This window comes from Centruroides sculpturatus, unplaced genomic scaffold (assembly GCF_000671375.1).
Source record: "Centruroides sculpturatus isolate CEXI.00-Female unplaced genomic scaffold, Cexi_2.0 scaffold55, whole genome shotgun sequence".
NCBI classification, from domain to species: domain Eukaryota; kingdom Metazoa; phylum Arthropoda; class Arachnida; order Scorpiones; family Buthidae; genus Centruroides; species Centruroides sculpturatus.
The window spans coordinates 914,025-938,566 of record NW_019384374.1 but is presented as its reverse complement, the minus strand read 5'-3'; the positions used below and the strand labels follow the sequence as shown (position 1 = coordinate 938,566).

The window sequence follows — 24,542 nt, the reverse complement described above, 5'->3', positions numbered from 1 at the left end:
ATTTTGTGGCATGAATGTATTTTCACACCAGTTCCAGGGAACAAATTCCTTAATGTTCTTCAAACTAAAATACTTAGTTACACAATAACCAATACTAAACAGCATGGCCTCTGATATGGCACTGCTAGAAACTGCCTACTGTTAACATAACAAAAATTCTTAATACACAGATTAATATAATTTTCTAACAAAAATATTTATTTGTGGTGGTAAATCATTTGCATACATATAAATTATATAAATTCTAAATAAAAAGTTTTATTTTACAAATTACTGTATGCTTATAAACAGTTTACAAAAATTCAGACTGCAACTTCTGAATCACAACATCCAGTTTTGGACTGGGTATCAATAATATCTTCCGGGAAGGTTTCCATTCTCTGTCGTCTTCGGACCATCCTCCCATCAGTACCGTATCAGATTCGTTAGCCACAGAATATTCAAACTGAACTTCAGCTTCCTGTAAAGGCAATCAAAATTGTCATTAAAACAACAAAAACAAGCCTTTTGCAAAAGCTTACGAAAACCTACTTCGGCAAAGAATTCCTCTTCTGCATTTGCAAAAATGATACTTTCATCTTTCTTCACCATTTTCTGGTGATAAATCTTACTTATTAACAAGTAATGTGAAAAATCAAATTTCATATTTTTATCAACAGCTTTTTTCATGTCCATCCTGGAAAAGATGATCTTAATTATAATTAACAATATTTATTGATCAAAATTACTAAAATGTCAATTACCTAAGATTTTCGTAGAGCGGTAGAGCAATTTTTGGAGGGATGTTCATAAACCGTTCACTCAGTATAAGACCTACTCTAGCATTTGGATCTTCCAGAATGGAGATTAACTTCTTTCCTTCAGGACCTGCTCCCTTGCAGTGATTTTTGAGAAACGACCATATCTGACTCACACAGTTGACATCCTGTAATTTAAGACATCAAACTAAGACAAAAATTATGCTCCTGTTAATCTTGTGTGTTTGCCTAGTTCAAAGTTTTAATTATAATATTAGCATGTTGTACAGTATGTTATTTATAAGTACACTTAACAAATCATTGAGTTTTTTCTATACCCCAAAAAATTAATTATAAATGTCAAAACTTCTCTCCATCAGATTTCCATTTTTTTAGACGAGAAGTGGAATTTAGACGGTCCTGATGGATTTTCATATATCGGCATATGTGGGCAACATGTTGGAGGATCTGTGATGGTGTGGTCTATTTTGCCATTATAATTATAGATGGAAATACAAAATCTCAAAAATACCAGAAACTATTTGGGCTATTATTAAGTAATTTGGTTATTAGAGGTAGACGTTAGGTGCCATCTCTTATTTAATTTACATAAGAGATGGCGCCTAACGTCTATCTCTAATAACCAAATTACTTAATATCTCATTATTAATAATAGCAAAATAATAGTCCAATTAATTACGGTGATCGTTTGGTTTAGTATCAATGCCTTGGGCTTCAGGATGTTTGTTACATTTAAATACAAGGAACTGCTCTACAATAACCTAATCACATTTGGTTAAGGAAGAAACAATTGGAAATTTCAACAGGACATTGCTCCAATTTATGACTCAAAATCAACATAACATTGGCCTTCTATTTTTTCAATTAAAAACCAATCAATCACACTGATAAGTCCAGACATAAATCCAATAGAAAATTTGTGGAGCATCTTAACCAGAATAGTCTATAAAGAAAACAAACAATATCAAACAGTAAATGATTGCAATAATGAATGCCTGGGACTCACACTTCAACATCAAATACAGTGTTTAGTCTTTAGTAATCAATTGGTCCCCCTTTAGCTTCAATAAATCACTTTAAGAAATTATAAATACCTTAGTTAAAATTTGCATTTAACAGTAAAAAATTCAAAATTTTAGAAATTTTATCTTAATATAAAATGATACTACACAAATTTTTAGCAATTTTGTTAATTATCCTGTGAATTGTCTGTAATTAACATTTTAAATCAAACTTGAAAACTCATTAACAAAGTTTTTTTTCATACTCCAAAAAATTAATTGTACTTATACTGTTACATATTTAAAGACACTGGGCATTCTATATGATCAAACTCTCCATTTTTCCGATTAAGGGCGGCAGTACGACATCACCTTTTTTGCTGTGAAAGTTGGTTAAATTCTATCTTTTGCAGCAGCCACCAATAACAGTGTTTCTCAGTCAACAGAATTGTGTGTTGTTTTAATGACAGAAAATTCAACACTGTTAACTGACACACTAGAATAAAGAGGAAAGTGTAATAAATTTAACATAAATTCTACACAAATAATCATATATAATTTAATTCAAAGGAAAAAACAAACAAATCATACCCAAAATAGTATTCCTCAATTAAGATCTCAATAAATAATAAGTGTATTTTGTACATCAGTTCTTTCTTGATCTAAGAAAAAAACTCTAATCAAAAATCTAGCTAAATAAAGCGAGCTGTAGAAAACAAAATTTGTAAACATGAGGATAATGGCATTGTTGGTATCGTTCACTATCTTGAACACTGCACACATGCATCAAAATCTAAAACACATTTCCGTTTGTGTTTAGATTTTGTGCTACCACACAGAAAAGATGTGTTTGCAGGATTGCTTTTTGTTGCCACACCATATGTGCATCCACCCTTATGATTCAAATAAGTTGAAGTTTTTTTATGGAGACAGATGTTACATTAAAAAACTCGCTTCCCACTCCTGCTTTTCGTCAGACTGGATGTGATGTCGCTGAGTAATTGTCTCGGTATCGATAAATATAAGATGCTATTTCATCAGAGCAAAATTATACAAAAATTTCAAATATTTTTAGGTTTTATCTTCAAGAAAACTCACCCTAATGTTAATAACAATTCATAGGACATGTACAAAATTTGATTGTCAAATTCAGGTAATGGCCATAACTTTTGTTGTTACTGATAATAATACAAATTCTTGTTATTTATATTTTCTAAATTTTTGTTGTGTGACATTTCATGCTAACACACATCATGGTGACAAGCAGCCTTTCCCAAATGTGGGTCACATGCACTTTTTCTTAAGATGCCAGCTTTTTAGCCTGCAGAGATCCAACATACTTGATAACCTCCAGTATGCTCGGTACTAAAATAATGTGTTAATGACATGCAATTTAGTAATATATATACTTTAAATTTGGCCAGTAAAAAGATGAGAATAGTTTGCATCTTCTTTGTCAGAAAAGAAAATTATACAGACAAAACTCTGGGACTGCAAATTAGAATTTCAAAGGCCACATGCAATCTACAGGTTTCTCACACTAGTCTATACTTTTGGTGTGTAAAAGCTGTCTGTTAAAATTTTCAGATATGTGACACATGCATTTTATTGATCAACAAATGGTCAATAAAGCAAGATCATTGACAACTAAAAATAGTGAGGTTGAGGCCAAAGTTTTAAATGTGAAAACATGTACGTTGGATGTTTGGTGCCGCTTTCCTGTAAGCCTAGATGTTTGACAATGGTGTTTGGAATGTCAAGCATGATTCCACTGACTATCCAAACACCTTGTCAAACTTCTAGGCTTACAGGAAAGTGGCGCCGAATGTCAGACATACACATTTTCGTGTTTAAAACTTCGGCCTCAACCTCGCTATTATACTCCCAAGTTATTTATCCAGATGTGCATGATCTGAATAGCCATGGTATTATTTACTAATTATATATATCATGTCTATACAAATAAGAATAATTCTTGTACCAAAGGTACATTGTCACCTTTAGTACTTTCGTATTATACATGTCCAAAATCTGTATAATTTTGGACATGTATAATACGAAAGTACTAAAGGTGGTGGTACCTTTGGTACAAGTATTATTCTTATATCTCTAACATATATATATATATGTCATATATAATATACCGAGTGTCCCTTATTTTCTAACTTCAAAAATTTTGAATGCCCACCAGCCCACTTTTTCCTTTCACTCAAAAACATGTCATTATTTAATTTCTTGGTTATTGATAAATATTAGGGTTTCTCATTTCCCGGTCTTTTGCTTGTCCCGGGATCCCGGGATAAAAGTGAACTGTTTCCCGGGATCCCGGGAAATCCCGGGATAGAATTAATTAATTTTAAGGTATACAAAAGATCTTGAAATCAAATGATATAATTATTTTCCATTTTCTAAAGTAATTTTAAAGTTCTGTAACCTCCAAAATCATATTAATAATGCTGTGTAAGGTCTATAGGCCGATAAAAAAAATTACCTTTAAATAACGTAGAAATTTTCACAAATCGAAAAAAATTAATTAAAGTTTGCTGGAAACTGCATACAACAACAACAAAAATAATGTTTTGAATTGAGTTAAAAATTAAAAAAAAAATGAACTTCTAATTTAAAAGGTAATTTTCGTTTTTTAAATAAAATATAACACAAAATATTGCAAACTTTTATAAGATTTTAAAAAGCAAAGATGGTCAATACTCCGATAACTCACTCTAATTCTTATTTTAGTAATGAAAAGTCTTGCCACCGAGAATGCCCTTTCCGATTCAATTGATGTGATTGGAATAGTGTTTAATGCATTTAAGAGAAGACAGATATTATGTGTTTTTTCACCTGTAGCCTGGAAGATTTCGAGTTCGTTTTCGAGATTGTAGTACTTCTTTCGCTCTCTAGTATTCTTGATTTGTCTACCTTGGCTGCTTTAATAGCGGCATCAAGCTTAGAGCTCGATAATTCGGCAATTCATTTGGCTTTAATAATCAGGTTTATGAAGAAAAACTTCATACTTGCAGACTTTGTACTCGTTTGTATCCTTGCCCAATTTGCACAATCTGGCGTCAGGCATTTATTGAAGCTACTGGGCATGGTTAAAACTCAAGACAGCGTAAGCACAATTATTCCAGATATTACAGGTTCCGACAAGTAAAGAATTTTTATAGTCCTGCCACAAATAAGCTATATATTGATTATTGACCATTTGTGACATGCTATAATGAGCAAAAATAAAAAAAAAAAAACTAATAGGTAGGTTTAAAATTAATAAATACAAATGTATTCTGACAGTGAATGAGTTAATTATGCTTTCTATTTGCAAAATTCCTCAACCTTAACACAAAATAAGAAAAAAGTGAATTTAAGAAATTTGCGGGATTTCCCGGGATAAGAAAAATATCCCGGGATATTTCCCGAGTTAAAAAAACAAACCGGGATCCCGTTTGAGAAACCCTAATAAATATTAACCTGGACCGACTTGAGCATCAATGTCAAAACATCTGGACATGCTACACTTTGCTTGGGCCTGGAGTGGTTATTACGCATGAAGCACTGTTGGCTTATGTTCAGTTTCCAGCTGTGTTAATGTTAGTTTAAAGGTGCACAAATACATCCATGTCATATGAATTACACAAGTATAGTGTGTTTTGGATAGGGAATGTGAAACACCAAATAACTGGAGACAAATCGTTATCAAATAGACAAGTGTTACTGTTTTATTTTACAACATACGAGAGGTTAAGCTAACTACAAGTATAAGTGAGTGTGTGAATCTTGTAGTTTGTGAGTGCATGATCTTTTGAGAAAAATGATAAGGCTTTGCACCAAGCTTGATGGATGGCAAGAAAAATTTATTCCCTAAAAATATTTCTCCTAAGGTCAGAATTTAAACTATCCATCAGTGAAGAGGAAGCTTTACATGATACAGTATAACCACTGAATAGCAGACACTGTCGGAACCAAGAAGTTTGTCTGCTATTTAGAGGTGTCCACTATTTGGATTTACGTGCCAGCAGCCATATTGTATTTTAACCTGGTCATTATAAAGTGAAGAATACAATGGATTATGAAAATCAAATTTGCATTAGGAATGTGAAAATACCAGAAAGTATACATAGCAGCATATACTGATAAATAATATATATACTTTTCAACTGTAAACATCACATTTTAATTGAATTCTAAACAGTAAACAGATTGTATAGGATACTTTAATTAAATGGAACAAAAATTACAATGAAATGGAAACACTGATTAATTATTAATTCATCAAAAACAACCTGAATGGAAGGGTGGACAAAGGTGGATTTAGGCAATGAGAGTTTGAATATCGAGTTACGAAGGCAATTTCCTAGCCACTTCAAGGGGTAAGAAATGTATTCGGTGTTCTTGCATTTATAATGTCATTTATGATCTAAGCGACTAATAGAAATCAATATAGTGATTTATCTACTTTGTAGCTAATTGAGGTGGTGTAATTTTTCAAACATTTTTGCTTTTTTCAATAAATGATTTATAAAAAAATTACTTTAGCCACCACAAAGCTGTTAAGATCATAAATTACGTCATAAATGTGAGAAAATCGAACATCTTCCTACACTTTGTGCTATGAAGGCGATTTACTGACCACTTTAATCTTTGAATTTTCACTAAACACTGTTGTCTTAACCTTAAAACTCATACTTTTTTGTTACTGCTGTACTGTAGTTCCTGTTGAATGAATGAATAACTTCAGAAAAGTTAATGATTTCTCGGTGACAAGATTAATAATGTTAATATGTATGATGATAAATGGTGACAGAACACTAATCTGGTTAAGTTGTCAAACAGATAATGAGTATTGTTAGGCTTTTTACAACATGCCCTCCTCTGTTCCTATTTTAAGCCAGTCCCTATTCAATGCCTACAATCAAAATTCATCCTCTGAACTGATTCTTTGTTTAGTTTTAAAATATGTCATTCATAATTAATTCTTTCAAAATATTGAAGATGAGACTTTGTTTTTGTGAGAATCTGGATTTGTGAGAAATTTAGGGGAGGGCCATTTTAATCAAAATAACAAGTGGAAGAAAAGATTAGAAAATTGAGAGAAATTAATATTTTTCCAACTTCAACGAAGTTTCTAAAAACCAGATAAAACATCCAATTTTAAAAGGAAGTTGATTTCCTTTCCCAGACCAACTCACGATGAGTCGAGTTTTGCACACGTTACTGAAGACCAGATAAAAGAGACATTTTCCCGCTACTCGAGACAGTCTGTTGAAAGAAGGTTGCCACACGAAGAAAGTCTGACATACAATAAAGGCAGTCCATTGGAACAAGGTATTGCCATACAGGGAAATCCGATATACGAAACGCAGTCCGTCGAAAAGAGGGTTGCCACGCAAGAAGTCCAACATGCGAGATAAGATATCATCATACAAGGCTGTTATAAGAATCCAAAAGGAAGTCATAAAACATAGAACTACATTCGAAATATACAAGAGAAGACTTAAAAGGACTTCCCAAAGAAAATATTAGAAGAGAAATAAATCAAGGAAGGAGGAAGACCCTCAAATAGATACAGAAAAAGATACGAAAGACCTAAAGAAGGTAATATGACCAGAGATAGATTGTTGTGAACTCTCTCATGCATTAGGTTTAGAAATAATCTTAGGTTAAAAATTAGAGTTAAGATTAGGTTTAGATTCATTCTTTTGTATAATTTCATATTTTTGATCCATTAAATATTTTGATTTATTATATAAATATGGCTTCTTCAATATTAATGTTAGATATTCACGAATTTAGGGATAACGCGTGTTAATTCGTGTATAAAATAAGTGATTAACTGGTGTTGGGACTCCTGACGTAAGGAAAAGGTGATTACGCGATCATCAAAATTCCACTTTTAAAGTAACACATTAGCTAAAGCCCTCCACACTCGATTTTCTTTGAATAGAAAAACCATCCTTGTAAGACAAACAGAGGGCTATTCTAGAGAATAGTTGCCGAGTAAGTGATACCAGAGTCTTACCACTCCGTATCCACGGCTTAGCCCCTCACATTTTCGTAAAGTAGGTTATGGACAACGGCGTCCATTATCTAGAGGTAAATATTACAGATGTCCTATTTGAAGAGTCTGAGGATTATGAAAACGTTTGTTAAGTAGCGGTGTCTGTTAATGGAGGTTTCACTATTTCTCTGTTATAGCAGTTTACATTAAACCATGACTAAGTGCAATGCAGCTGTAAAAGCCCCTAATCAAGATCTCTGTTTCTTGATCAGGGACTTTTATGAAGTGATAGATACAACCATTTCTACAGCAGCTTTAAAGAAGCATAACCAACACTTGAGATATTTATCTGAAGAACTGTTAGTTGTATCTCTTTTTGACACTATTGACCTTCAAAAGTAAAATGTTGATCAATTTGGGCAGAGAACATCAATTTATGGGAAGGAAATTTATTCATCTGCGTGAAGAAATGGATAGCAAATTATTTGGTAAATTTAATTTCTCTTCACTGTAGTAGCATATTTTTATTTACCTTGTCTTATTGATTTGTTACCCATTTTAGAGAAAACAATTAATGACCTTGCATCAATTCAAAGATGATGATTCTTTTGTCAGCTACAATAAATACAAATTTTCTCCAGGAATGTCCTTCGATGTGGAAACACAACACTTTGTATTAGTAGCCCAAAGGGCAGTTAACATGTTAAGAGCTGTTAAATTATTGCCAGATTTTCGCATATTATTGATTATGGATCTTCATCCATAATCAATAATCAAAAGGAGTTTGTGTTGCATTGTGTGCAAAACTATTGAAAGCTATATCCAGATTGCAAAAAAAAAAAAAAAAAAAAAAAAAGACATTGACAAGAAAGTATGCACAGCAATTTCTAATTTTGTAATGAATGTTACAGATGACTACTGTATCAAGAACTTAATAAAATGTTATTGATTTTTACCGTTGCTTAAATACCCCCACGTAACCATTCCTCGTATTCAAGTCTTGCACTCGTTTCGGCACGGTTTAATGTCATCTCATCAAGATGAAACTTCATACTTGAGTAATTCTAACCAAATGTAAATAGTTTAGAGACTGGCCATAAAATTATGAACATCCTAATATATATATGAAGCATGCAATGCCATAATGCCAAATGCCGTTTTTCTCTAAATACATTGCATTTAGAACTCAATTCTTCAATAAAATGTTTTCTGCTGCAAAAAATACTGTGGTGATATTTGCACTGTAAGAGGCTGTATTTTGAATTTGTGAAGCCACAATGTTTAAAGTGCAAGTCACTTTTGACACTTAAAATGTTATGACATATTTACATCATTTTGATATTCCAGAGAATTTGTAACCAAGTGAGTTTTTTACCATTTTATTGTAAACTTGAAATGAATTCATTCACTATAAAAAAGGTTTTTTATATCTTCTGAAAAAGTTTGTTTTTTGGTATTTACAATATTATGGCATTGCATGCTTCATATATAAACATCACTAAGCCCGATGTATTAATAATAAACCAAATGATTGCCCTAATTTGGTACTAGAGATAGACATTAGGTGCCATCTGTTATTTAAACTAATAATATCAAAATTAATAAATTATTATAAAGATAGAACCTAATGTCTACCTCTAGTACCTAATTATTAATAGCAAAAAAATAGCCAGATTAATTACGGCACTGTTTGGTTTAGTAAACTTCGAATTGGAACAACAGAATATTGGATGTGTTTAGGTGACAAACAGCTAAGCATGTGGTCAACAATATAGTCTATTTCATATAAAAGAGAGGCAGGTGTTTTTCTTTACTTAACACAGCTGCTTTTAAATGGTGAGCATCTTTATTATATCAATTAACAATGTTTACCTTTTTATCTGTTATATTAATCACCGAAATCATTCCAAAATCTTCATCGTCCATGTCGTCGTCGTCGTCCTCTTCTCCAATCTCTTGCTAAGATTTCACAAAAATTTAATTTTGATCACGTTGCACCTTTAAATATCATTATAAAATCATATTCTTACCTTTATTACGCTGCTAACATAATTCTGTTGAATTATCAATTCGCTCAGTTCTGACAAATTGACGTGAGCCTTCAAGAAGAGCTGAAAGAAAAAGATAAATTTAATAAAAGTCAAAACTTAATTACAAAGAACCAAATAAAATTATGCACACCATGTGTATAAAATTAGCCAATCAAAAATTAAAAATTCAACAATGCAAACAATATGCTTTTAGTTTATGAATATCATTTCCAACAGTAACAATAGCAGAAGAAAATTTTGACTGATTCAAGTTGCATTTTATCAGCTTATGGCCGGTTTCACAATTGCCATTTAAAGTACAGAATAAATGCAACTTTGTCACTTATCTAAAAGAATAAAATTGCTCATTGCGCAAGTTACTTTAACTTGACAACCAGAAAAATTCTTACCACACATCTGCATTACCAAGAGCAACTGTAATCAAAATAAAAGAGTAAAAAATTGGAAAAAGCATGGAACAGATATAGACAAAATACATATTAATAGATTTGGTAGCTACTATTGTACTTTATAACAAGAAACAACTAAGTAAATCTTATTTATATAGTAGTTAACTCCGCTTTGTAAATATCAAGATTCAATTTTGATTTAACATCACCACGTATTATGAAACCAGTTGAAAAGCCCGATGCAGGGCATACTAAATAGCATGCATAGCAATGATAAATAAATAAAACTACAAATAGTTTACCTAAAGTGCAGAGACATTTGGCAGGGTAAATCACATGGATCTGTCTGCATGTTACACCACTGGCCTGGAGTACTTTGCAGGCACTGGTTGTTTTTAAAATCATGATTAAAGTACAGTGGAACCTCGGTATACGTCTGCTTTAGAATACGTCCTGTTTGGACGAAACAAATTTTGCTCGGTATACGACTTTTGTTCGGTATACGACTTAATTCAATTATACGCGCCATCAATGAACAAGTAGCACTATCGGTGTACTACACTATACTAGACGTTCGCGGTGCTACGGTTTATAACTTTCTTAAATTTCTTCTGATTTTAATTTGTAAATAACATTTTATTATTTTTATTAATCATGAATTGCAAAAGGGCAACAGAAAAAAAATGACTAGAGTCACAACGGAACTGAAAAAAGAGATTGTTGAGAAATATGAAGGTGGCACGCGTGTTCGAGATTTAATGAGATTTAACTGTTGCATTCCGTATTCCGAGAACGACGATATCGACAATCGTGAAAAATAAAGACATTATTAAATTTGCTAACGTTGAAAAATAAAGACATTATTAAATTTGCTAACGTTGCGAAAGGGGTTAAATCAAAATCTAAACAGAGATTGAAGACATTAAATCGTGTCGAGAAACTGCTTTTGCTATGGATAACTGAAAAACAGTGTGCCGGCGACAGCGTATCGGAAGAAATTATTTGCGAGAAAGTTAAAAGGATACACGCTGATCTCATGAAAAATCAAGCAGAAACTAGCGAGGAAAGAAAGGTGTTTAAAGCCAGCCATTTTTTTTACATGAGAACGGATTAGTCATTTTTACATTACTTCTTATGGAAAAGGTTGGTTTGGTATACGTCCTATTCGGTATAAGTCCAAACACCAGGAACGGATTAAGGTCGTATACCGAGGTTCCACTGTATTTCCCAAAACACAACATTTTGGGTAAATACTCTACCATCTCCCATTAAGTCCCCCTGTAAAGATGTTTTAAGGGATTTGAACTTTTACATCTGTTCTTTTCCTTACTCTACAGAAGGCAACGTATAGTTGCCCATGACCAAACATGGGCTCAGGTAAATAAATCCCAACTTTGTTCAAAGTTTGTCCTTGAGACTTATTTATAGTCATTGCAAATGTTGGTTTTACAGGAAATTGTCTTCTATTTAATTTAAAAGGTAGTTCCGATTCAGAGGGACATAAATCTATTCTAGGAATAAATACCTTGTCACCTTCAGCCGAGCCAGTGAGAACTTCGACTTCAATCAGATTTGGTTTTGATAAGGATGTTATAACTAAAACGGGTTCCGTTGCAAAGTCCTTTTTTTAGTATTCAAATTTCGTAGGAGCATTACAATAGTTCCTATTTTTAATTTTTGGCAATGATTTGGCATCCCTGAAGGTGTGATACTATTCAAGAATTCAACATTAAAGTTGTCTTGTTCATCATCTTCCTTCACGGAATCATCACTTAAGTATGTAATGTACTAACCTTCTAAAATATCTATTGCTTGCTGATTAAGTTTATCAACATCATCATTCTTAGGCCAAAGCATTGCCCTCTTTGACACATCTTAGATCATGTCAATCAAGATATTGTCGCCAAATGTTGCAGAAACAATGTTGTCACACAAAAACTCTGAAGGTATTTCTACCAAACTGAGGTCCGCAGGAAACTCAACTTCATTGTTTAAAGTTCCATCTCCAAGTTTTAAAAGCCATTCACTACGATCTGGATCTTCTGATCTGATATTACGACTCAGTGTAAGATGGCAAATAACACCGTCTTGCCATAGCTTTGAATATTTTAAGCTTCCTTGGACTATAGCAGGTCTCATTGCATGAGGAATGATTGGTAGGCATTGTCTGAAATCACCCCCAAGTAACATAACCTTACCACCAAATGGTACTCAGTCATTTTTGTTCAAAGTTATGTCTTCATTAAGAAGATCATCAATTATATTTACAGCACAATTTGAAGCCATCGTAGATTGGTCAATAATGAACAGATCAGCATTTCTCAGAATTTCTGCAGGTTTTGAATTTGCTTTCATATTTGAAGAGGATGCCTCATTCATTGGTACAGGTAAAGCAAACAACGAATGCATTGTTTTACCTTTATTCAATAAATTCACTGCAATGCCAGTTGTGGCTGCAAGAAGCACAACTTTTCCAATCCCTTGCATAAAGTGTATCAAGGTTTTATGTAGGTAAGTTTTTCTGCTGCCACCGGGTCCATCAATGAAAAAGCAATTTGCCCTTAACGACGAATCCTCAATCACTTTTATTTCACTAAAGCCCTGGTCACACTATGCGATTTCTAGCCGCGCAGGCGACTGCAACTGCAACAAGCGCGAGTCGCGCGCGTCTTCTCGTGGTCACACATTGTTTGTTGACGTTGCAACTCGGAAACACGTGGCCCTATAATAAACCAATAAAATTACAGTAGCTTGTTTTTGACTACTTTCGTGAGTTTGCCGATATTTTACGTTCTACTTCAGAGTATTTACGGAATTTTAGCCACTTTTCTTATTAAAATAGCAAGCAGTTCCTTTCTGGAATGAATAAAAGAAAAAAGGCGATTATTTTAATAGAGCTGGCGAAAATACATGAAAAGATAAAATCTTCGATAAAACGAAGAATTAAAATCCCGCAGGTATTCGTGAGCCTGAATAAGCTCGATCAATCTCGATTCTGTAAAAGTATTAATCCTATGACTATCCGCCATGATGATGAACTATTTTCAATGTTGTCACTGTATGACGTGGCATAAAGGCGTTTGTTGATTGGATGCGTGTTTGCAATCGTCGCGAGTAGAACAAACTTTTTGTTTCTAGTTGCAATTGCAGTCGCGCCGGTTTTCGAGGGGGGATTACTAGTTAGCGGGAACAGCCGTCGCGGTTGCAGTCGCCTGCGCGGCTGGAAATCGCATAGTGTGACCAGGGCTTAAAGACTTTCATTTGCTCATCATTTAGATGAGTAATCAGCTCGTCTGCATTTCTGCATTCATCTCGATTAAACTCATTATCATAATCTGGCAATATTGTGCCAGTTTATAAGTGAGATCAAAACTTACATATGTTTGACAATGATTGTTAAACACATTCTCTATCCGTCATTGCATAACCAACGCAATTCTTACATTCTCCTTCTTTGTTGTGCTCATGCAAACAACAATCTTCAGTCAGGTGTAATTGGAATTCTTCATATAACTTTTGTGGTTCAGATGGAGGACCAAATAAGCATATGTATGCAAATAAGTCTCTCAATTGTCGGGGCATGCTAAAACCTGCAGCCTCTTCCAAAGTTGACCTCCACATTGTATCATCTACCAGAAGTCCTAAAGCTTTTGCAGCTTCTTTAAAGATGCAATGAATAATTCTATTCATCGTTCTCAAATTTTCAAAACTTGTAGATCCTCTAACATGAAGGAGCAACAGTCTTAAATAATATCGTTCTTGGTCTCTTACACTTACGAAATATATTCTTGCAATAAATGTTCATTTTGCTCTTCTTGGTTTCCATTTGCCCTGTGCAATGACAAAATGATCAGATATATCTGTGTACAAATGCTGTATGACCTTTGGATCCTGTTCGTTTAACTTAAACCAAGCTACCAGGCTTGACTGTTTATCCATTTTTCTGGCAAGAGCATCAGTTTCATCTGCCTCATTAAAATAGATTGTATATTCACATGGAAAATGAACAGCTAATCTTATCATTGCATGTGATTGCTGATGCATTGGAAAGGAAAATATCCTCCATATTGCTTCAGTTGCACTCACATATCTTGAATCAACATAATCGTTTGGCTCATCATGAGTTAAGACATTATCATTTATTCGTACATGGCATGATCATGTCCTTTGTAAACATATTTGAATAAATATTTTACACTCTTAATTGAAGCACAAACGTCCACATTAATGTGACAGTTGTACTTCTTCAAAAGAAATGGATTGTACAGGACAACCCATCTATTATCAATCATGTTTCCATTGTTTTCAACTGCAGCATTTTGTCTCCTTTTGTATGAGGTACAAAAGGACTGTTTGAATTGCACAGCTCCAGTTGGTTCCAGGGGAATCTGCTTGGTGTCGCTAGGTTTGTACAGATCGTCTGGTGATAAAGCCGTTTCCCGATTACAGATATCTTGATTTGTTGATTAGCTACGCAGTTTTTAGTGAAGTGCGATTTTTTCATTTGTCAGATTTCAGAATGAATGGCCTGATGGAGCAACGACTTGCTGTGAAATTTTGTGTTAAACTTGAAAATCTGCAACTGAAACATTTGCTATGCTCAAGACGGCTTACAGTGATGTTGCTATGAAGCGTATGGCATGTTTCAAGTGGTCCCCCAGACCCAAAAAAGCTAGCCACGTTCGATCCAATGTCAAGGTGATGCTGACAGTTTTCTTTGATGCTAAGGGTGTTGTTCACCACGAGTACCTCCCCCAAGGCTCCACAGTGAACCAGACTTACTACATTGAAGTTCTGAAACGTCTGAGGAATGCCATCCATTGCAAAAAGCCAAAAATGTGGAAGAGTGGCGATTGGTTTCTCCATCATGACAATGCTCCAGCCCATTCAGCCTTCAGAACTCGTGAGTTTTTGGCCAAACACTCGATCACTGTTCTTCCCCACCCCTCCTACTCACCTAACATTGCTCCTTGTGACTTTTTCTTGTTACCCAAACTCAAAAGACCCTTGAAAGGAAGAAGATTTGAGACGATTCCTGAGATTAAGGCAAATGCGACAAAGACGTTGAAGGACATTACAAAAGAAGCATACCAGGACTGTTTCAACAAGTGGAAACACCGTTGGGATAAGTGTGTGTGTTCAGAAGGCGAGTACTTTGAATGGGACCCAGACATGTAACTTCTACATAACGTACATTTTTGTTTTATGATGTCAGTCCATGTATTTTTTGAACAGACCTCTTATCTGGGATATCCATCAACATTTCCAACAGTAAACTGTCCTTATCAAGGCATTGGCTATATTTCAGACTTCAGCTAAGGTGGGACATCAGCAAACATTGACAGCACTAAGACAGTGTATTTTACAAAATTATTGTGCTTCCAACTACTATTTACACTTGAAACATGAGGAAATTAGAAAAAAATAGCCCAAAGGCTCAATGTATTCATCCATTAATATTTGTGAAGAATCCTCAGAATTAACTACCTTGATTAATTCACAAATGAGGAAATGCCAAGGAGTGACACAAAGCATGCAAAGAACATTGTGTGGACATATCTTCCACCTGCCAGACTATTGACATCCACAAATGGCAATATTTACATGCCACGTGGTAGAAAATGCAAAGTTGACCAACCCCTCATGATATGAAGGTGAAGACTCCATGAAAACCTCAGGTTATTAGAACACTGAATGACATTGCAACTGATAAAATCAAAAGTCATCTTGTTGTCCAATATGCTCAGTTGCACGGATAGAGATGAGAGAGAGAAAGAAAGAGTGTGAGTGTGTGTGTGATTACTTTAAATAGTTTAATTTCAATGGAAAACCCTGTCATCATCCAACTACTTCCATTGCAAGCATGACAAAAGTTTATAAAACTGTCTTATGACCATTGACAAAGTCAAAGCATTCTATCAATGGTCACAAGTTTAAATGTTAATAAATGAAATTCTTCTTACATTAATAATAATAAGAATAAAGCTAAATCGGATGAAACCATAGACCACATTCTCAGTTCATGCAAAAACATTGCATAGACTGATTACAAATTGGGGCACAACAGTGTTGCCAAGTTGATTCACTGAAACATTTGCAAAAACTATGATTTACCCACCTCAAACAACTGGGGGGATCATAATATCACAAAAGTCACTGGAAATGAGCAGGTATAAATTTTATGGGACTTCAGATTGCAAACCGATAAAGTTCTAGCAACCAACACACCTGACATAACCATTATTGTAAAGAAAACGGCATGGATTATTGACATCACAATTCCTGGTGACAGCAGGATTAATGATAAAGAACAAGAAAAAATTACAAGCTACATAGACTTGAAAATTGAACTCCAAACATTGCAGCACAAACCAGCAGCAGTAGTACCAGTGATTATCGGCACACTGGGTGCCGTTCCCAAAAACCTGGGGCGGCACTCGATGCAAATCAACATCAAAGGACACTTGTGCAGTTTAGGGGGTACGGCTGTTTGAAAGGTTTTCTTCCATAAAATTAATCGATTCTTGACTAATTTGATTCAAAAATTTCCAAAACATGTATAATTTTCTGGGAATAATCCATATAAAATATGCTATAAACAAAGAATTGTAGGAATACTTAACAAGTGTGCACTGTTCGAAGATGCCATTGCTTAAGCTTGTTTTCGTCGCAGAGCGGGTCAGCAGACAGCTTGTCACGTGACTACTCATCTCTGATGTGTTTCCTGATAACATATTCTTTTTGAGAAGAATTTGCTGAACTTTGGAGACATCATGTGATAGATCATAATATACTATAGTATTTTTATTGTAATTAGAAACGACTTATTATTATTATTAACTATATGAAACAACAAAGGTAAAACCGCTCGCTAACGACAATAATTCTATCATGATATATAATCATGATATATAATATGATGATTAAATATTAATCAGATGCAACATAAGATGTGTAATATCTTGAAGTAAATAAATATTATACAATTTTTTTTATGACGTGAAAGAGATTAGGCCATTTAAAAGCTAAAAGCAGAGTGCAATTATTAGTTATTTATCACATTATCATACGTTATTATATGTTTATTTTAATCTATATTTAGAATGGAATGATGTTTTAATATTTCTATTAATGATGTCTCCAAAGGTCAGTGAATTTTTTGCAGAAAGAATAACTTATCAGAAAACACATCAGAGATGAGTAGTCACATGACCAAATAGCACCAACAAATGTCATGTGACAAGCTTCGTACGTGTCCGCCGTCCGACGAGTCGCTCCGCAATGAAAACAAGCTTAAGCAATGGCATCTTTGAACGGTGCTCACTCGGTAAGTATTCCTACAATTTTTTGTTTATAGCATATTTTATATCGATTATTCCCAAAAAATTATAGGTGTTTTGGAAATGTTAGAGTCAAATTAGTCTAGAATGAAAGAAAACCTTTCAAACAGCCATACCCCCTAAACTGCACAAGTGCCCATTGAAGTCCACAGATGTTAATTTTGTCAAACAGCTGCACTACTTGGGTCTGCAAACGTTCTGAACCATTACATTACGACATCCTAGACCTGATGCAAATGTTAGTCAACACCAACATATAATCTGTTTGTTGTGATTCATCTAATAGAAATAAATTAATAATAATAATAATAAAGTATTACTAATAAAAGTTCATTCAAACCTGTTGTAATAATCTTTTTATGCCATGAATATCCGAATCATCCGGTGTTATCGCTTCAAAATTAATTTCGATTTCCTAAAAACAGAAAAAACTCAAATATTAACCTATACAAAGCTATAATAAACAATTAAAAGTTTATATTTTCAAATTTGTACCGGTCATCATAATTAGTAATTGTGTAAGTCGATCCAAACAATTCTAATTTCGTAATAACTATGCAATCATCAATACGTCTCAATAATAATATGGCTTACTTTATTGATCATTTCATCTTCTGACATCTCTTCATCTTCATGAGTATCATCATCATCATCTTCTTCTTCCTCCTCTACTTGCATATTCTCTTTTTCTTCTTCTTCTCCTGCGATTTTTCTACTTTTAGCCATTTCTAAACACGAAGTAAAACAATATAAACTCTACCACGTGTCTTTACAACGCATATGTATAACGTGCTGCCAACTCAATTAAGATTGGTTAACATGAATAGCCCAAATATTGCCAAAGTTTTATTTTATAAGTCCTAAATTTGTTAGTACGGTATTCTTAAATTTGATATTAATCACATATATAAAATTTCATATTTTGATTTAAATAGAATACGCTGAAAAGCGCGATTCTATTTGTTTTACATTGAATATATTTAAAATTATTGTTTTAAACTTTTCGCTCTGTGGTCAATAAAGCGCGATTCACACTGAACGCGAAGGGCGCGAAACGTAATGAAGCGAAGAGAACCAACGAAGAAACGTGAGAGTATGTAACCTCGTGAAGCGAGTTAAAAATTTTCATGTCAACTAATGGGAGTACGCGACAGCTAGCGCTTACCACCGCTTGCAGTGGGAACGAAATTCGCTTCGCCCGCCTCGTTTTCTCTGTTCGCTTTCGTGTGCAGTGTAAATCGCCCTTAACTCGTAAAAGAACTTTATTTAGCAAGCTTTTTTGAGTTCGGCCAGACCCACAATGAAGCGGCCGAGTGGTGAGTGACCCAAGGCCCAACTCCAAAAAATTCCTGTCATTTTTCCGAATCTGTCCGATTCGGAATACCACAGAGCGCCAGTCTGCCACCCTAACCACTCGGCCTCTGCCCGTCCCGGATTAAAGGATAAAACACAATTTAAGTGGCTTACAAAGCGGGCTTTTTACTCCGAGTGCTGCTGCTACTAATGGTGCAAATGTAATAGTAAATAACAAACTGTATCATTAATGTCGTTAATGAAAAAGATCAAGAATCACGAATTGACGTCATCGAAGGCCGAACAGTTCGAAAAACCACAGAAATTTTTTGGAGATAGGCTACGTCTTTCACTACTTGGCCCGCACCATTGTCAGCCTGGCCGAATCCGTAATGGACTTACTATAAAGGCCTCTTAGTGCCACATTATAGAAGTTATTCGGGATTTATAAATTAACTAAAATCGTAAAAAGCTAGTTTGAAATAGGAAGAAAACTTTATATTCTATTACATTCTTATATACACAAAGGAAGTGTTACGTAGAAAGGACATGTTACTAAATACAAATACTGTACATATTTATTTAAATTAAAATGTGTTTGGTTTGTGAGCATAGATGTGAGTAATATAATGACGCTTTAACGTTATTATTTCTTTGTATTATGTCAGTCTATACGTTTTTACAAAAAATAAAATTATAGAAGAGAATTATAGAAGTTAATATAATTTTTTGATTTTTTCAAATTCTAATTTGATCATAATAATGTTAATTTAAAAGATCAAAAATTATTATATTTTTTGGGACATCATGAAGTGTTGACACTAGGCACTGGACTTTTTCGCATCCATTTTATTTTCTTATGTACTTTACAGTATTTAATTTAACTAATTGTTCTAATTGCCAATACGCGTTACGGGCTAGTGCCCTTCGTCTGTTGGCTGATACACGTTCTCTATAGTGATTTTTATTCTATTGTTGACGTACTGTATGGTATTGTACATAAAACCAAAGCACTGCCGTATACAGTAAACTAGTTGAAAATTAATAAAACTCGCTGTAATTCCTATTTAAAGAATTACTTGAGAGTTCCATTTTCTACACTGGATACAGTATAATACAATGTAATTCTAACAGAATTAAACTTACCACATGGCCGGATAGCCGAGTGATTAAGGTAACAGAGTACCTCTCTAGAAACTTGGGATAGAATACATATGCGACGAAAAATTCCAGAAATTTTTGGGGTGTGGTCCATCTGAATAGGTTGGGCCTCGTCTTTTATACCCAGCCGCCCCATTGTAGGCGTGGCCGAACACATAATGGCTTGTTAAAAGGGCCCTTTTAGTGCCCATAAAATCAAAATAATAATAAGGTTATTAAATATCTATTGATAGTAAGTCATTTTACAATAATGCTATTCTGTTGTATTTAAAAAACAAAGATTTAAATAAAAAGACGAAACATTAGAATGAATACAGTGACAAGACACGAAGACACTATATTGTCACTTTCTCCATTATAAATTAAATTGATTATTTTTAATATATATATATATATATATATATAATTAGTTTTGTAAATAATAAGAATAGGAAAATAAGAAACATTTTATATGATTAAATAAATATATGAAATTCCTAGTAATTTTTGATAATTATAAAAAGAAAAAACAAGTGACGTAAAGCCTTTGTGACGCAATGATACGGTTGTGAATTTGACGTCATTACTCTATAGTTGTAAACGTAATAGGAACTAATTATTTTATATCAGCTGATAGTTCTATCCGCTAGAAAATAACATTAACTTTTAAATTCTGAAAACTTATAATTATATCCGACAGAAAATATTTATTATTTTAGTTATACTCGAGACGATTTTTAATTTAAATTATGATATAGGTAAAAACTAGAATATGAAAGCAATTTAAGAAAAAATATCAATATGATCCATAAAAATCGAATTAATAATTTATATTAAATTACTTTTTAAAATAAATTATAATAAAGTATTTATTAAGATTAAATTATTTATATAAATTATAATTTCTAACAAGGGCACACCTGAAACTATTACCGAAAGTATCAATAACTTATACCAGAGATTACGCTATAAAATTTTACGCAATGGCACAGTTATAGGCACCATAGTATCTTCAACGTCATTCGCCTAGTGCCCCTCACAATTAGATACAGAAAAATAAACTTTTCCGATTATAGGCGATCGCACGATACGTTTAATAAAAATATACTGTATATGTGATCTCTATACTTCATACTGTGTAAACCCGACTCATACGCCATTGATGCTTGGATCATCTATATCCCGTTACTAAACAAATTATTTGATCCAGTAGAAAATTTAGCTTTCTTTAAGGTGGGAATTGCACAGAAAGGACCAAGCATATCATTGGCAAGATGAATTTTGCGATCCAATATTATAATTTGTGCATTTGGACCTTAAACATGAAACCCGTATCTTTTTAAGCCCTCCTAAAGAACCGTGGCCCCATTTCGTTACTAAAACGTGGAACGTGGAACGTCGAGCGCCGCTTAGCGGCGCTCGACGTTCGACGTTCCACGTTTTACGGATGGAAACTTCGGCCGCAACCTCTCTATTCAAAAGTACGCCATTTCTTATAGAATTACGTCACTTCTACGCGATTTAAAATTTCAAATATTTGAAAATAAACGTTTATCACCGTTCACTTTTTTGCTCGTTCTTTTAATTTAATCATTTATTTAAATTTAAATTCGCTATCAAGTTTTTGTATAAAGTAAAAAATAGGTTAAATATATCTTCTTCTGATTTATAGTAGGATTATATATTACAATAACGTAACTAGTATCTTCAGGCAACTGCCATGAGAAATATATATATATATATATATATAGGCTTATCGAATTGAAAATTTTGAATGTAATCATATAGGAAGCATAGAAGAATCCTGTTCAATCAATCAAATTGTTGACTTTTTTCATACCCTAGAGTCTTTTCCTCTTTCACATCCACCTCCGTATTAAGAAAAATAAAGAAAATATAAAAATTTTACCTTCTTAAGCTACATTTTTACATAAAAAAAGTCAAGTTCAAAGCCCTAAAAAATGATACAAAATTATTACTTTTAAGCCAATAATAATAATAGAATTTTGTTGAATGGTAAACAAAGAAAGGAAATTTAAAAAAAAAAAATAATTTAAAAATGAAAATTTAAATAATATATAAACTACAATAGTAATTTTACTTTTAATCCTTTGAACTAATCTTCAGTAATTTTAAATATATAAAAAGTTCTAGGATTAGAAATTTCACGTAGGTGGATATTTAAAAAAGAAAAATATTTTTAGTTTTTTTAATAGTAAAAATATGTTTTTTTAATCGTAGATTAATTAATAGGTTAATAACCTGTTAAAATGCTGTTAAATAAATAAAACAAAAATGTTTAAATTAGTTTTTTTTTAATATTTTTATATCTCACGAGATGGCAGCACTAACTTAAATTATTAAATATCAATTAAAACTAATCGATTAAATCTCAAAACTAAATAATTCTAATTTCGGAATAAAATTAAAGTTAAATAAGTTATAAATTATTAAATAATTTTTATTATTACAAAACTATAAATTTTTTAATATTTCAATTAATAACTTTAATTTTATTCAATAGATGGAAGCACAGTCTATATAAGCGCTTGTTTTAAATACATTTTAAAACATTTTTATTACTTATTTTACGTTAATAATATTTATAAAATAAATTAAAAAATTAATTATTAATTTATTTGCAGTAAAATATCGAAAGAAATATAATTAAATCCAGGTAAATGAAAATGCTAAATAATTAAAATTCATTAATAATTATAGAACGTTTGGTTTAATTATAAGCTTTTAATTATCCATCACATACATCTCAACAGATTTCTATGAAAGGGAGTTCAACGTACTCACCTTTATCTATTCGTTCTTTCACGGTGATGTAGATATATTTATTCTGGAGAGAAGCTAACAGATAATATATATATTTTTTTCTTTTGTTTAATCATCTTAAAATAATAATTTCTATTTGATTCTACTTTAATTTTCCCATGCAAAATTTTTAATTACATTTGCCAATACTTTGCAAGCTTTTGGATATCGAAAAAGCTGCGTAAGAGTGTTGCCAGTTGCTTTAATCTGTTTACACGGTTGCTAAGTTACTTATTTTCTCTAAGAAATGTTTTTACTTAACAGTAAATTGGATTTTCTAACCGAATTATATCAAATATATTTTACATATATTGAAAAATTTACGTTTATTTTCGTATATATATATATATATATATGTAAAAGCCTTGTATATAAATACAATATAATTCATATATATATAATAATGCTCGGGTTGGCAACACTTGCCGCTTTGTTCATCCACAAAAAAGCCACTCGTCATGTGGTCCCTTCCCGCGGTTAATTGCGTCAACGTCTTGTATCAAAAAAAGAAAAATCGATTTGCAATACATAAAATAGCCCTCCCCCTCCGTTTGATCGATTACAAATCGATAATTGTTAATAAATTACGTTACACGTTTTTTTTTTCTACGGTAATTTCGGGTGTTGTAGAAACTAGAACTAATCAGAAATTAATCGTAATTAATTTAATTTAGATTAAAAAAAATAATGTTTAAAGTGTTGGCACAAAATAAATTTAATTGCACTCACTACATTCGGACTAACCGCTCTCGCTCATGCGCTATAAGAGAGAGAGAGTGTTCGCTATGACGTCTTTCGAACGTCATCACGTGTCCCAAGTGTCACTAGACGTTATTTTGACGTCATCCACCAGCTGCAGATGTTAATCGTCCTGTGTTGACGTTGATATTAACTAGAAAATGTTCAAAATCAACAGTGAAACAAGTTGTTTCTACCTGTTATTTTTTAAAGAAATTATTTAAAATATAATAAAATTTAAAAAAAATTATCTCGTTATTTTAGTTAATGTTTTAACTTTATTGTCAAAATTTTGTAATTTTATAACAATTTTTATGAATTTCCTTTTAAACAGAAATGCTAGCTTTACCTTAAAGCTTTAGAGTAATGAGGTAAAGAATACATGTCAGGAGCTGATAGAACTGTTAATATATAGACATTTTTATGTTATTTATAGTGTTACGTTTTATAATTTAAATTAAATGATTAATTAATTATTTTAATTAATAACAGACAACTTCTACGTAAAGTAATTTTAACATTTAGGGTATTAAAATCAATGTTCGAGCGACGGTTCCTAGAACACATCATTTATATGAATGAATGTAGATAAAATTTGTACGTTTTTCATTAAATTTGAAACAAAATGTTTTATTAATCTAAAAAAAAGGGCATTAAAAAATATATTTTTTAATGAATTATATAAAAATTTAAACCGTTTTGTCAGTAATTAATCTGGAAAAATGTTCGTATTTAAATAATACATTAACGTAGATTTTTAATTAATTAAATGAATGTAGTAAGATTCCACGAACGAAACAATTCAATGAATGAAATTATTTTAAGTTAATGACGTAATAATGATACTCTCGCATCATTCATGTCTCGTGAGTTAATTCATATATCGCGCGCGCTATTCGTATGAATGAATGAGTGACGTCTTTTTTTTTTTTTTTACTACGCCTCTTAAAACATTTATTGGGGGTGTGAGCGTTTAAATTTATTTATTAAATGTAACTAATTTAATTCTTT

The 24,542-nt window shown here is 32.5% G+C and overlaps 1 protein-coding gene across 1 annotated transcript; it reads right to left on the bottom strand.

Annotated features, from left to right (window-relative positions):
- Positions 1-71: 71 nt before the first annotated feature.
- On the bottom strand, positions 72-20,163 carry LOC111616413 (BRCA2 and CDKN1A-interacting protein-like). Its single transcript, XM_023357830.1, has 8 exons — positions 19,977-20,163; positions 18,132-18,265; positions 17,878-17,952; positions 9,788-9,868; positions 9,630-9,716; positions 744-925; positions 532-676; positions 72-460 (listed from the first exon to the last, which is right to left on the bottom strand). The coding sequence occupies exons 1-8, from the start codon at positions 20,146-20,148 to the stop codon at positions 293-295; spliced, it is 1,044 nt and encodes a 347-aa protein (XP_023213598.1). The 5' UTR covers positions 20,149-20,163; the 3' UTR covers positions 72-292.
- Positions 20,164-24,542: the final 4,379 nt, after the last annotated feature.

Coding starts and splice junctions, on each gene's coding strand:
- LOC111616413 (XM_023357830.1), bottom strand. CDS start 20,148: ATGTGTTCGGCCACGCCTACAATGGGGCGGCTGGGTATAAAAGACGAG. Junction 17,953..18,131: donor AAGATGAAATGATCAATAAA/GTAAGCCATATT, acceptor TTCTGTTTTTAG/GAAATCGAAATTAATTTTGA. Junction 9,869..17,877: donor TAAAAAGATTATTACAACAG/GTTTGAATGAAC, acceptor TTTTTCTTTCAG/CTCTTCTTGAAGGCTCACGT.